Below are 14,336 nucleotides of genomic sequence, written 5' to 3'. Positions count from 1 at the left end.
AGCGTAATGAAGAGTAAACATTTATGCTAATAATCTGCAATTTTTTCATCAGCTATAAAGACAGAGGCTATAGCAGAAATGCAATCATATTCTGCAGCCGCCTCCTGATTTTGAGCCGTTTAGCGGATCTACTGGCAGGAATACACTCACATCAGATGTTTTTTTTCTCTCTCTCTCTTATCTTAATAGCAAATCCTGACACCATGACTTAGTAAAAAAAATACGACCAGGTTCTCTGAAAAGAATAAGGTAAGTGTATCGACTACTTTTTCTACCAGTCAGTACGTTTAAACAGCATGCATAAAATGTGGGGGTCCTTCCCAGGCTGAAATAGGTGGTCGAAAGCGATGGATACATTTTTCTGAGGGAACTAATGTTTGGTCGAATTGGAAAAAAAAACTAGGTATGGCGACGGGTATATGATTAAATCATTTTATTAAGGCATAAACATTTGGAAGTGTCGCGAATCGTCCCTTAAACGATTGAAGTCGCGGGCTTTGTTTTTTTTAAATAAAGATTTTGCGCAGATAAAGGGTTCTGTCCATTAAACGACTCATCAGAGATTCTGGAGTAACACTAACCCCCGTTTTGTAGCAAATACTGTCAGAGATTCGAATCGACAAAACATGTTCCTATCATTTGACTCACAGCCGTAAACAATTTGATTTATGTTCGACAATTGTTCTATATTACGGTCCAGCCGTTTTAGCATGTGATATAAAATGCTCCGGACGCAACTATCTTTTAAACATGTTTCTTATACATAATGCTAGCGTTTTCGGAAAAAAAATAACAGTTACTATTCAAATGATGTGCCCACGTGAATTCTAATATTCTTTAATGGTGGATGTTACCACGGCTGCTGCGCTCTTTGGTTGCATTGCTGCCGTTTTTTTTAAATAGAATTTTCTTCTTGGAGTTTTCCGTTGATGTGAAATCGACCCCCCCCCCCCCCCTCTCCCCCGGGGACGGAAAGAAATGCAAAAATGTTTGGGGATAGCTTAAACATTCTAACCGCGGATGGAAACATTGAAAAACGTGGGGTAGAAATAAGATTTCCAGTTGTGTAAAGAGCAAATACGTGTCGACTTGTCACATCGGATACTTTTAAACACAAGGTTTACCTGTCCTTGTTTTTTGTTGCAATAGATTGACATCTCTGTGGCTTTGACCATTAGTTGTTAAATCAAGGTAGGCGAGAGCCAGGGCGAGAGAGCGCCATTCCCGTTACTCTTTTCATTGTGTCTTACTCATTTTGAATAGTTTCCCATTGACAATTCTCCTCCATACACCTGCAAGCAATTTGCAGACCTCATGATAAACCTAGTTCTGAATTTCAAAGATGGAAGCACACCTATTTTAGTTTGGTTCTTCTTTCTCAATGCTATTCAAATGTGGCTTTCACTGCTACTCTTTTGTTAATGCAAAGATTCCCCGGGCGAAAAGAAATTGCTCATAATTACCCCAAATGATACGAAACTACATTAGAATAAATAAACTCAAAATTACTGTAATTATAGTCCGTTTGATGGCCTCGGCTTGTAATCAAGTAGAGAATACAGAGTAATAATACCGAGCCTCTTGGTTGCAGCTGTATGCGCATTTGGAGCTTTTGGCAGAATACATCCATTTGCTGCTCGCTAAGGTGTAAGCTTAGTTTACAGAAAAGTTTTGTATAAAATCTTAAATTCACACAAAAAAGTTATCATCGTTAATCTTGAACACGAGATTAAACGGTCCGCGTTTTAATTTCTAGAACGTTCTCAGCCAAGCTGCTGATTTAAGTTGAGACATCTTAAAACTGTCATGTGTAACGGGCAGCGCCGCTTCAATACATTTCATGTGCACTCGAGATTTCAACAATAAAATCTTTAAGCAATTTTTCTTAGAATTAGTTAATTCTAGAAAAGCAAACACTGTTTAATCCATGTTTATTTACTTGCTTACTTTTGTATAATGCCATTACTTCGTTATATTTCAGTAGATCCTGGGCACGGGGCTATATTAAAGTTTGTTGTAGTCTGTGCAACGCACATGTCCGTACACAGACTATATGCACATATCATGTGCCTGCATGGTATGCACATATATGCACACAAATGGGCATATAGTTATATATCTGGGAATAATGAGTTTAGGGGATTAATGGGGACATGGCTTGATTGAATGGCTTCTCTAAAGTCACCAGTTTGGGTAATATTGGCATCTTTTCCAGTTCTCCCAAGATGTTGAGAATAAATGGGGCACATATTGCTGAAAAAGCGCAGTTAGCCCATCGTCCCCAAACAACAGTTCCTTTGAAGTTCCCAATTTGTCCCTTGTAGAAATGACTCAGCTTTCAACTCCTCTCAACAAACCGCAGGTTTTTTTCCCCCTGCAGCACCTGCTTCTCCTGTCCATTGTTTAGTTGACATAGTAGTGGCTTCCTGTCATTCAACGCTGAAAAAGAGATTTATTGTACACCAAGAAATATATAAAAGAGCGTATAAGTGCGATAGACACGACTGAAAAGCAATAAGTGCTTTAATTGCTGCAAAAATAATTGCACCCAATTTAAAGTAGCATAGGTTAGACGTGACACTGAAACTAACGTTTGACTGTAACAAAATAATCCGACCCCACATCATGAGCGGTAGGGGTGGTCAGATACAATGCGAAATTATATTATTTAAAGCGCAATAGCTTCGATTCCCAAGTTTGGGTCATCCAGCAGTTAATCTATAACGAAACAACATGAGGTGAAATTCGGTAGGTAACTTTAAGGAGAGCCCGTTGAGCCGGTCTGTATTTAAATATAAATATAAATGTTGCTGCCACCTGAAAAATATATATGTGGAAAGTTCATTCGCTTTTCCGAGTAGCCAATGCTCACAGACTGAGACTATTATTTGATCACTTCGCCTGGACTTTGGAATTTGTATAGTGGAGAAGAAGGAATTATTGAAACCAGTGGGATGATAGTAAATGTATTATGTCACGAATTCCTTACAGTTCTATGTTAATTTAGCTGGAATGAGCACACAGAGGCTTTCATATTGCAACCGACGTTGTTTAAAATCATAATTTTACTGTCTTTGAATGGACTTTATAATATATTTACAAAGATTCAAAGATACAAAGCAATAAGTTAACATTATCAATATAAAACTAAACCTTTACATTTAGAACGCTAGACACAGTGTTTTTCAGCATCACGTTTCAATTTCACAGGTAAATATTAAGATCCCATTTCACAATGTATCATGTATACTCCACACAAAACCCAAAAAACCCTCTAAATCTGTGCAACATATTTAAATAATACTATGTACAAAAACGGTGACTGCGTACAGTAAGAACTTCCCACTGTCATGAATTCTGCGCTGCATAACCAGTCATTCGTTTACAGACCTAAAATCCCAAATGGGGAGACGGTACTCCAAACAAAGCCTGCCTATTTCAGAATAGGATGAATACAAGGAATTTGCAACAAAGGCTTTTTAGCTGTCCCAGGGATTACGCCCCAGAGTCCTGGTGCTGGCGGTCTGCTCTGAACGTGAGCTGATCGAGACTTCGCCGAGCTGTCAGCTGGCAGAACAGGGAACTCGCTCCGCATCACATCTGTGCGTGTCTGCTCAGGGCATGGTACAGTTCAGAAATTGCTTTCTTGGTTTATTGTCCTTGCTTAAAACAGGGCGAGGGCGGTTATCTTACATCAGTTGGGGCTGCTGCATAGATTCCTGGTGCACTGGCGGATACCACGATGTGTAGCTAGGGATGTAGTTGCCCGGGGTCCCTGTGGAGTTCTTGCCGGCAGATGAGGTGTTCCAGACGGGTGGAACTGGAGGGGAGGATCCAGATAGGCCCCTACCATTAGCAAGGGCGCTGTTCTCTAATGCACCATTACCCTGTTTCATCAGCTTTTTAAACTTAGAGCGCTTGTTCTGGAACCAAATCTTTACCTGTATAATATAACAAACATGTTTTAAGTATTCAAACTTTAAAATACAACGGGCAAGACTTTCACTCGTCTTATATGGATATAAACATGTGTCGATACAAGAATATAAATGCTAAAACTAACACATGTTTGAAAGGTCATGTTCTTTTCAATGTCCGGTTACCTTAATTAATTCCAAAATATTAACAAAAAAGCCCTTCGTATCAAGCAGTCATATTCAGCCACACGAATGAGTTCTCCTAGACACCTCAGACAACAGATGGGAAATATGTTATAATTTGAGCAACATGGCGCATTTCTTGTAGTGACTTGTTGAAATTGTTTCCCAAACAATTCGCTACGGTGCAAAATATACGATCCACAATGCATTCTCTTTAATGGGCAGATTGTTGGTGCGTGTGTGTGAATCGTCCCCATGTCTGTCATTTTATGGATTTGAGTTGCATTTTATTGCAATGCTTCAAACTTCCACAGATGTAAACACATACTTGGATGTATGCCTGGGAAGGCACACTGGTGTTGTTTTAGCTTAAACTTCTCCTGAACTCTGCATTGAAGTTGCCAGGGGTTTATGTTACCGATGCCTGGTTTTGCTCGGCAGTGTGATTTATTCGATGTTAAGGTTGGGCCGAGGAGAAGAGCTTTGCATTTTTAGTTTAATATCTCCGTTACCTGTGTCTGTGTCAAGCCCAGAGAAGCAGCAAGTTCGGCTCTTTCAGGCAGAGCTAGGTATTGAGTTTGTTGGAACCGCCTGTTCAAAGCCTGCAGCTGGAGACTGGAATAAATGGTTCGGGGTTTGCGGATTTTTTTCCCTTTCCCATTAAACCTGACTTCCCCACTCTCCACCACCGTACCTTTATCCGACTCTGCTCCTGAAAGAGAGAAAAATACACATAGCAATGCAAATCCAATACACAATTACCTGCAACAGAACAACAACGTACTTAACACAGCAGTTAAAAGTTTGTCTATTTTTACTAGCGACGGTTTACGTATAATTACCCATAATTGCATGCATTGTTTATAGTATTACGCAATAAATAATTACAAAGATCAGAGGCAGAATGATGCGAACTTCTGTGTTACAAATTTCCTCGCTGGGCTGGTTCAAATACTGCTGCAGCACACTGCCTCTTTCTCATCTATTTTACAGCAATTAGGTTTAGCAAGTGACTGATACTGCCGTTCTTACCTGTGTCCTCTAACCGTGTATGGACCAGATTCGAGTTGTTTTGGTACGATTGCACTGAATTGATGTAAGGATTAGTGGAATGGTTGTTGGCTGAGTTGACATAGGGGTAACCCAGAGATCGTGAGAAGGATGAAGCGGTGTTGTAGGAGCTGTCATGCTGAGAGTGGCCGGCAGAATGTAAACAGTGCATGGAGTAATGTCCGTGAGACATGGGAGGCGACATTTGTTGACTTGGTGGCCCAAACTCCATAAAAACTGCTTTACTTGAGACGGGGCTGTTGAGGTTTTCTGACAGTGTAGTCATGGTCATCGTTCGCCTCCCAGCTTGTCACTTCACGTCTTTTCCTTCCACTACTCCCTCCGGCCGAGAAGGATCCCAATTTAAGCGAATCTGGTTTTTTTCACTCTCCATTCATAAGAAAATGGAGTTTTTGGGTTGACAAAGTCGAGGCATGATGCTGTGAATACACACAAACTCGCCTGAAAGGTTTGACTCGATAGCTCATGAATATTCATCGATGTTGCTCGCTGATAGGTTCCCTTTCACCACGTGCCCTTCTGATTGGCTAAATGCGAGGTTGGCTCTGGCAGAGCCGAGGAGAAGGTTGTGGGTGGAAAGGGCGGCCTGAGACTGTGCAGAGGAACTGGCCCAAAGAGTTTAGTCATTCCAAAGTAAAGGCTCTGGCGAACATCGCTCATCAGACCATTACAAAACGTTTTGTTGCAAACACAAAGTCGTAGTTTTATGACCTCAACTGAGTTTTTTTTTGCTGATCATTTTAAAATGACACATAACCGCCACACACTAATGCGTTTTGTAAATCTCCAAAAACACGTTATGATTTTAATGACATGATCTTACAGTATTAATAGCTGCTGCAAGATATGTTTTGTTAATTTTACGCTTCATGAATGCAGTTTTTTTATTGCATTTAAGATCTGACATAGAGGAAACTTATTTATTGCATTATCTTCATCTTAACAACAACCACTGCACTTCACAAAGTAACTCGTTGCTCAAAGCTTTCATAATGTTCGAGACGAATTTGGCGCTATAAATTTGGCGTTATGATGTACTGAATTAGAAATTAACAGAACTTGATCGTAATGTGTTGGGGATGGTATAATAACTTGCTCTGTAAAGAAACCGGAGCTAATCTCATATTTTAATGATCTGTAGAAACCTATCCGGAGATTTTCCTTTGCTCAAAGCTGAATTAGAATGGGGGAAAATATAGATTAATGGCAAATCTAGCAAACGGCCGAACTATTCCAACTGTGTTACTGCTCCATCATTGTAAGGACTAACATAAACATGCAATTTACAATAAAATCAAAGCATGTGAGCAACAATATAGGATTAAAAAGTTTGTTGAACGCTGTACTCACTTAAAAAAATATTTACTGTAGTATTTAACAAGATATCGCTTGTGATGCAACGAAACTGCAGCTACCATGGAGTGAAACGGTGAGAGCACACGTGCATATGCAGCAGTTACTGAATCATTTGATTAAATGCCAGTCTCAAGAGCTCTGATAAACAGCTGAAGGCGGCTCCTATTAGCATAACTCTGATACTTAATTTTCATACGCATAATTAGCCATATATTTAACACCAATTGCAACATCCAATCCTTTCATCGTTAAACAAGTGAGCCCAAACCATAGCATAGAGATGCCTGTATGCGGGCATCAGATTTAAAAATGTCATGCAGCATATTGATGATATACGGAGGTTTTTGTATGCCACATGCGACCCGCGAATGATATGAAATATCCAGAAAAGCATACTTCAATGTGGGAGATTAATTGCACTGTTTTGTTTGAAGGGCGAATAAAAGGTACTTAAAATGCATTTTCGGGTTTAAATACTTCACATACAGCGATAAACGGTGTAATTTGAATCCTGATGAGACGCTGGCGGTCAGTAAGTGTAAGCCATGGCTGATGTAATACAAATGCGTACATCTGGAATAAAGAGTATTAAAAGCTTAAGTGATTTTTAACGCACAGATATTTTTCAATGATAAAATGTCGATTTCGATTTTCGAAGTTGTGGACATTTTCTTCCATAACCATTCTATACGATTTCCCTCCTTTTCGATGGGGGAAATCGGATGATGTTTGCGCTTTCACCTAATGTAGACAGTGGCTGATCAAATTCTCTGTTTATCTGTAATCTAACGGTAGTCATTACATAATATCGTAACTTAACAAAGTCGTTCCATGTAACGATAAAAATGCATTTACTTCTCAAGTTCTACACCATTGATAACGCAAAACAGTTGAGTAGCGAGTTCTTACGAATTGCTACAAAACAGGATTCTCAATATAAATGTGCTTCCACCAAATTAGCAAATGGCCGTTTACACTTGCATTTTTACAACGGGAGGTGAGATGCACACTCGCAATCATCGACGGCGCACATTTGTGTTCTTCAATATTGTTATATTTTCTTGTACTTAAATCAACTGGAATTCGTCTTTAAAATGTACGAAATTTGGAGGAGATGCCATGTTTTCGTCCAATAAATGAAAAAAAGTCTTAAATGAAAAAGCATCTTATTAAACAGGTTGTGAAGATAAATGACAACTTTTCAGTAACACTGAAGTAATTGCCTTTGCTTCTGCACAACTGTTTCAGAAGCGTCACTGAATTCACATTTTTACTGTCCCGCTGTTAATAAATTTTCCCAACAGTATCACCAAGTGAAAACTCTGCTTCACCTAGCATCACCGATTGAGAACTGCAGTAAAACACTGAAGAACTGACCGTGAAAATTTACGTCAGCTGCAGAAACAGTGCCCGGACCCTGAATGAAATATTTAATTACAATCAACTGTTTCGGTCTATTCTGTATTTTGAATAAGTCTGTCCTCGGCCAAGCCAATTAAACACTAAAATTGCGGCTCCACAAATTGATATGCATATTTATTCATGTGTTAGGTTCATAAAAATATTTGTACTGCAGGCATGTTCAACATCTCTCGCTGCCAACGAAGCTTATTAGTGTGTGTTTTGTTTACAGCAACGGGAAACGTGCAAAATATATCCATTTAAGAGTCTACAGGCCAAATAAAAACCACATTTTCCAAACTTATACTTTAGTTGGAGAAGTATCGTATTTTTATGAGCTTTGAACCAATATCCAATCTTGAGAAAGTCTAGTTAAACCATGTGCAGTGTTCAATGAAAACATGTTTTATTTCCAATATATTCGATTCAACAAATGTTTCAGCAATGTTACATTAAACTACATTGATATTATTGAGGATATAGCAAATTATTCCATTAAAAATATTTTACACGTGGTTCAGCTTTTAATTGAATTACAACCCGTTACAACTGTTTACTTCGCACAGTAAGGAAATAGGAGGGAAAAAGAAGTTAACACATTTTCGTAATCTCGACAATAGCTAGAATCTGCTGCATTTCCCTCAGCGAGGAATTCAGTACAAATCTACACTTTTCGACCTGGATTGAAGAGACCTGTCTCTGAATCTATCACCAGCTAAAACAGAAAGAATTCAGCACCTGTTTCAGATGAAACTTATACCACGAACAGTTTAGTTGTCGATTTGGTTCAATTCCTCTAATATTCAAAATGAACAGAGACGTTTTTATCTAAAGATCTTGTAAACAGGCAGAATTAATCTGCTCTGAAATCCACTCGGGGCTAACGTGACAATCTTACTTAATTCTTCCGACGTGTGTGTGATTGTGTCCAGATGCCACACGAATCCCAACAGCACCAAGACCCATTTTGCCCAAGGTTTTAAACCGAGAAAAATCTACAGCGCAACAAATCTATACGTGTATGTATTGATCCATCATCGTCGCACTTAAACGCTTTGGGTTTCCTCTTTCCGTGTGAAAACTGACCAATTAATGTCTGACCACGACTGTTTGCAAAGTCAGTTGTAAAACGAGAGCTGCTGATCACAAGAGCAGCTTTAATGACATCAAAAGTGTGTTCAATATAGGATCTGCTTGTAATATTTTAACTTGTTTGCTTAGTCACAAGTATTCCAAAGAAATCTGCCGGTCAAACTTGGAAATAAATATACTTCTTATAAAACCATAATTAACAACAAACACAGCGCCGTGGTAAGTATGATATTTAACGGTTAGCGTGTTTACAAACACCTACACACAAGGCATGGCTATCTGCAAGCGCGTTCTAGAATTAATGAGTTAATTACATGCACAATTAAAGTGACATCTCGTTTCTGCACATTTAATTCTTTTACGACCTTTACCCCCAATCATAAAAGGATTAACATTAAGAACCAGGGTTCAATAAGAAAGATGAAAAATTCTTTGGTTTGAACAAGTTGATTTGTTCCCAATAAATACACGAATTTAAAATAAAATGGCGTTAACGTTCAACAGGACAATTTTAACCCGTGAAAGGGAGCGTGTAAACAAACTGTAAGACATTGTATATGCGACGAGGGAACCCAGCCAAACCATTCTAGGTAATGGATTATTATTTCCTTGCTGGATATAAGCGGCAGTTTTGTCTGTCTTTTACAGTGTAATCATAGAATCCCTACAGTGCAAAAGGAGGCCATTCGGCCCATCGAGTCTTACCCGGCCCTCGGAAAGAGCACCTTATCTAAGCCCACGCCTCCACCCTATCACCGTAACCCCACCTAACCTTTTGGACACTAAGGGCAATTTAGCATAGCAATCCACCTAACCTGCACATCTTTGTGGCTGTGGGAGGAAACCTGGGCACCGGAGGAAACCCCCGCAGACACGGGGAGAAAGTTCTGCACAGACAGTGACCCAAGCCGGAATTGAACCCGGGTCCCTGAAGCTGTGAGGCAGCAGTGCTAACCACTGTGCCACCATGCCGCCCAGGTGATATGTACCCATGGAATTCGCTCTTCCAAGCTTAATACTAGAAGTTTTACAAACACTTAATCAAAGCTTTCATATGAAACTTTACCCTCTTGCAGTGATCACTTATTTTAATTTCAGTTGTACTGAAAATGGGTTGCCAAAAAGCTGAAAAACGCAGTTTTATTTTGAGTACATAGGATTCTACAACAGTAAACGTGCAATACACATACAATGTAAAACATCATTGATTACATAAATGCTCTTTACCGATTTATCATAATTACCGTTAGGACAGGTTCGGTTTACAGTAGGCAAATGCCAGTATGTCGCGATAGGTTCAGTGACAAGATTTACCTACATCTCGGAAATAAAAGAGAAGTTGGTCTCTGCTGACTGAGCAAAATAGGAACAAGTGGTTGTGGTATGAAACGTCAGCTCGAGATACATCCACGAAGTGATAGATGTTTAAATGAGTTCTAGGTTGCATATTAATTTAGAGACATAACAAAGGTAGAAAGTTTCGACAATCACGGTTAAGGCATGAGCGATCCCTGAAATTCATTCATTGATTCAGCTTTTGTGTATTTTTACAAATAAAACCCCAGACAATTGCTGAAACCAACTAAGTGACCCATGACCTTATCTCGATTGATTTCCCAAACACAGAAAATGTACTTTCAGATTCGAAGGGAGTTGGCAATAAAATACTACATTTACCGATAACGTATCAACCCAACTATCCGGAGGAATAGTCAAATCCTAAAGATAACTGGAGGAGCACACTGATTAATCTGTTTCATTACAAAATTAAATACATGGCGATGATATTATAAAAAATACAGTTTTACCATTTTAGTTTATCCAATCACTTGTTTCTTTTGTTATCTGTCTTCTGTGCATTCATGACTAATTATATTGCAGCTCATCGCTAATCAATGTTTTAATGAACACTTTGAAAGCCTAACGATTTCGCCTGCCCTTTCTCTGTAATATATAGACTGATAACCCACCATTTTGAATGGGACTAATAATTCCTGTCGTCATCAGCTTAATTACAGATTTCCACACGTTCAGAACGATAGTGAAAATGATTTGTGCAATTGGAAGGTCACCAGCAACTTACAAAAATGGTTGGAGCATTAAAAGCGAATGAAATGTATTGTCTGGAAACAGAAGGGTTTACATTAATTCTACTGATTGTTACGATTATCCGATGACCATCTTATCTCACGTTTGGCCAACATATGATAGAAACTTTTCAACCAGTCAGTCCCGAGCCATTGAACAATGACATTCAACATATTTAACAAAATGAGTTATAAAGATATTCAAAATACTGTTCCTTCTTCAGGTTCCGCACAATTTAGAGCAATTCACATTTTAGTTGGTAATTATTTGTTGTCGAAATAGTTAATTCCATGTGTAAATAACAAATGGTTTATAATGTGCTCTTCAATCTGTAAATACCAGTACGGCTAAACTTGCCACACGCAGCGTTTTTTAAAATTGATTTTGCCTATTGAATATAAAGATGGTTCCTTTCAGCGGCTGCTCTTTAGTTTTAATGTCAATTCAACTCAGTTCTTCATGTAAACGTATGTAGAAGTTGCACTTTCCTTTTAAAACCGGTTTTAACCTCAAACTGCAAAAGGATGGCTATGCAGCATCCTAACTTGGTGGTTAAAGCTGTTTCGTACTCTTCCATCCCATCAGCAAAGCGAATAAGGGCTGATCCGTCTCAACGCACATCTACACAACGTTCCATGGAGCATTTGACATTTTCTCGACTAGCTGCAATGCACATAATACAAAATTTACTGGGTCATTATTTTCAAAACATTTATTAGGACGACGCAGTAAACATGCTATATCAAAAACTATCTTCATGGGAGAAGTATCGAATTCCAAATGCGACAAATTTCCTTCAGTCAACTTCGACCTGACTCCAGTGAACACAGTGTCCATCAGCAACGTTAATAACAGTGCGGTCTTGAAACACTCTGTCCTGTTTATCCTTGATCTTCCTCCGGCAACTTGGTTAGAATTTCTACTCCTTTTGATGTAATTGCTATAGTATGTTCGAACTGGGCAGATCTTAAAATAACAGAATTTAAGAAGATATATTAAAAATGCTCTACTTGGCGAAATAATATAGCAGATATATTGAGAATGGTAACAAATATTGGTAAGATAAAACATAATTCCTAAAACAGAAGAAACTTAGAAGTAATTATTAGCACCTAAGGTCATCAGCAGACACTGCCGTCCACCCGTCCTGCAAAATTCGGAATTCTGTGGATCCCTCCATGAGAATTGGTTCTAGAATGAAAACATACATCTATCAAAGGAAATGCAACCACAGATGCCAAATGCATTTTCTTTTATGATTACTTATGCGCAACATAATAAAGTAAAAATGTAGTTAGAAGGTTAGAAGACAACATTAGTGTTATATTTGAAGATTTTAAATTAAATAGCATGCCTGGAAAGTAGGACTGAAGGGATTGTTTTTTAAAGTGAAAAGTAAAGTTAAAATATACGTGAACAAGCACGGTAGCATTGTGGATAGCACAATTGCTTCACAGCTCCAGGGTCCCAGGTTCGATTCCGGCTTGGGTCACTGTCTGTGCGGAGTCTGCACATCCTCCTCGTGTGTGCGTGGGTTTCCTCCGGGTGCTCCGGTTTCCTCCCACAGTCCAAAGATGTGCAGGTTAGGTGGATTGGCCATGATAAATTGCCCTTAATGTCCCAAATTGCCCTTAGTGTTGGATGGGGTTACTGGGTTATGGGGATAGGGTGGAGGTGTTGGGTAGGGTGCTCTTTCCAAGAGCCGGTACAGACTCGATGGGCCGAATGGCCTCCTTCTGCACTGTAAATTCTATGAAGAACTTCTACTTTGCAAGACTCAGTAATGTTTAGTATAATCTTCTAATCAGGGTTCCAGGGTCAAAATATTAGGGCTGTGCAAAATACATTATATGGATGGTTTTATATCCATTAAATAGTTTATTAATAGATTCAGAACCAATTTCAAAACTTTACCCCAATGTTACTGTTACATAAATCAATGTAAAGTAGTTCTCTTAGCTGCCTTTATGTCAGAATGTTGACTCTATTTCATGCTGTGTCAACCACATTATAATGGTTAATGGTGATATACTGCAGTGTTGTGGCCTCAGCTCAGCCAAACCAGCTAAATTGCCACGCATCAGTGTTTTAAAATACAGTTGAATGCTTGGTTGGGAAAGATGGGGCACTAAGAACATAATAACAGGAGTAGGGCATTTAGCCCCTTGAAAACCTCTTCTGCCATTCAATTAGATCAGGATTGGTCTCTCTTTTAACTATGTCTACCTGCAAAGATTCTGAAACCCTTAATATGCTTGGTGAACAAACATCTATCAGTTTCAGTTTTGAATTTTCGATGTCTCAACTGTGCTTTAGAGCATTCCAGATTTCCACATCACCCTTGAACTGGCTAACTCTAATTTTAAGGTTATGCCTCCTTGTTTTGGAATCCTCCACCAGAGGAAAGGTTTCTTTCAATCCACCCTACTAACTCTTTCGGTCATCTTAGTCACCTCAATTAGATTACCCCTTATTATTCTGTACTCAAGGGATGAGCTTCAATGGATTAAATGGTCTTTCTCATCCTTCACTTATGATCTTATGAAACATTTTAATAATGACATATACAAAATGCTATTTTTCAATAAAGTGAATGAAAGAAGTGGGAATAACATAGTTAAACTACACACTAAAGTCTACATGGTGTGATAATCACAAACATTAAGTATTTTATTCCACAAAAATAAACTGACGAAACAAGCAAAATAAAACTGAACTACTTCATAACATATCAGCAAATTAACTTTTAATAAATGTAAAATCAATGCAATTTAAAAAAAAGTCAAGATTAAGTAATATTAAGGCAGAAAAAACCTCATGTAACTTGAGGTAATTTCATCCTAATGGGCATTGTCAAGCTTAAATAATTTGTTATTTCCTCAGAACAAGTATAGAGCAATTTTGCTTTCTAAGATTCCTGCACCGACTGGCTATTGAAAATGCATTTTATGGAGTGAAAGTTATCAGCTACAGTGTTGACAATATTTACCTATTGTGAACGTCATTCCCTCTTCCATCACCAGGTCATTGGTATTAGCTGTTATAATGACAGAAACAAAGTTTGCTGAGTTACTTATGTTGGTTATCTGAGAGGCATATCAAGCCTAACAACTCAACATGACATAGAATGCTGAAAGTTCTTCACGCATTACAATGCATTTATCTCAATGTCTATCTACACCTGCTTCCAAATGAATCAAAACCTTTAATGGCAATTAAAGTCTAACC

The 14,336-nt window shown here is 38.6% G+C and overlaps 2 protein-coding genes and 1 long non-coding RNA gene across 5 annotated transcripts in view; 1 reads left to right on the top strand and 2 right to left on the bottom strand.

Moving 5' to 3' along the window:
- Positions 1-14,336, top strand: part of LOC140391449 (uncharacterized) — a 147,486-nt gene continuing 133,150 nt past the window's right edge. For both annotated transcript variants that reach the window (XR_011935081.1, XR_011935077.1), the window contains exon 1: positions 1-249. This is a non-coding gene — a long non-coding RNA (uncharacterized lncRNA). The remainder of the gene's footprint in view (positions 250-14,336) is intronic.
- On the bottom strand, positions 3,048-5,893 carry dlx1a (distal-less homeobox 1a). The gene is made up of 3 exons (XM_072475951.1): positions 5,133-5,893; positions 4,613-4,812; positions 3,048-3,941 (listed from the first exon to the last, which is right to left on the bottom strand). Exons 1-3 carry the CDS (start codon positions 5,440-5,442, stop codon positions 3,690-3,692), a joined length of 762 nt encoding a protein of 253 aa, XP_072332052.1. The 5' UTR covers positions 5,443-5,893; the 3' UTR covers positions 3,048-3,689.
- The window catches only part of metap1d (methionyl aminopeptidase type 1D (mitochondrial)), a 253,955-nt gene continuing 247,931 nt past the window's right edge, over positions 8,313-14,336 (bottom strand). Inside the window, exons 8-10 of one of the 2 annotated variants that reach the window (XM_072475958.1) lie at positions 14,098-14,145; positions 12,221-12,299; positions 8,313-12,074 (exon numbers count right to left, since the gene is read on the bottom strand). In XM_072475958.1, coding sequence (XP_072332059.1) covers positions 11,990-12,074; positions 12,221-12,299; positions 14,098-14,145 — 212 coding nt within the window. In that variant the 3' untranslated portion in view covers positions 8,313-11,989. The remainder of the gene's footprint in view (positions 12,075-12,220; positions 12,300-14,097; positions 14,146-14,336) is intronic. The other variant, XM_072475962.1, reaches the window with a different exon arrangement.

This window comes from Scyliorhinus torazame, chromosome 2, assembly GCF_047496885.1.
Source record: "Scyliorhinus torazame isolate Kashiwa2021f chromosome 2, sScyTor2.1, whole genome shotgun sequence".
NCBI lineage: Eukaryota > Metazoa > Chordata > Chondrichthyes > Carcharhiniformes > Scyliorhinidae > Scyliorhinus > Scyliorhinus torazame.
The sequence above is the reverse complement of the archived record's forward strand: the minus strand, read 5'-3'. Positions and strand labels throughout refer to the sequence as shown.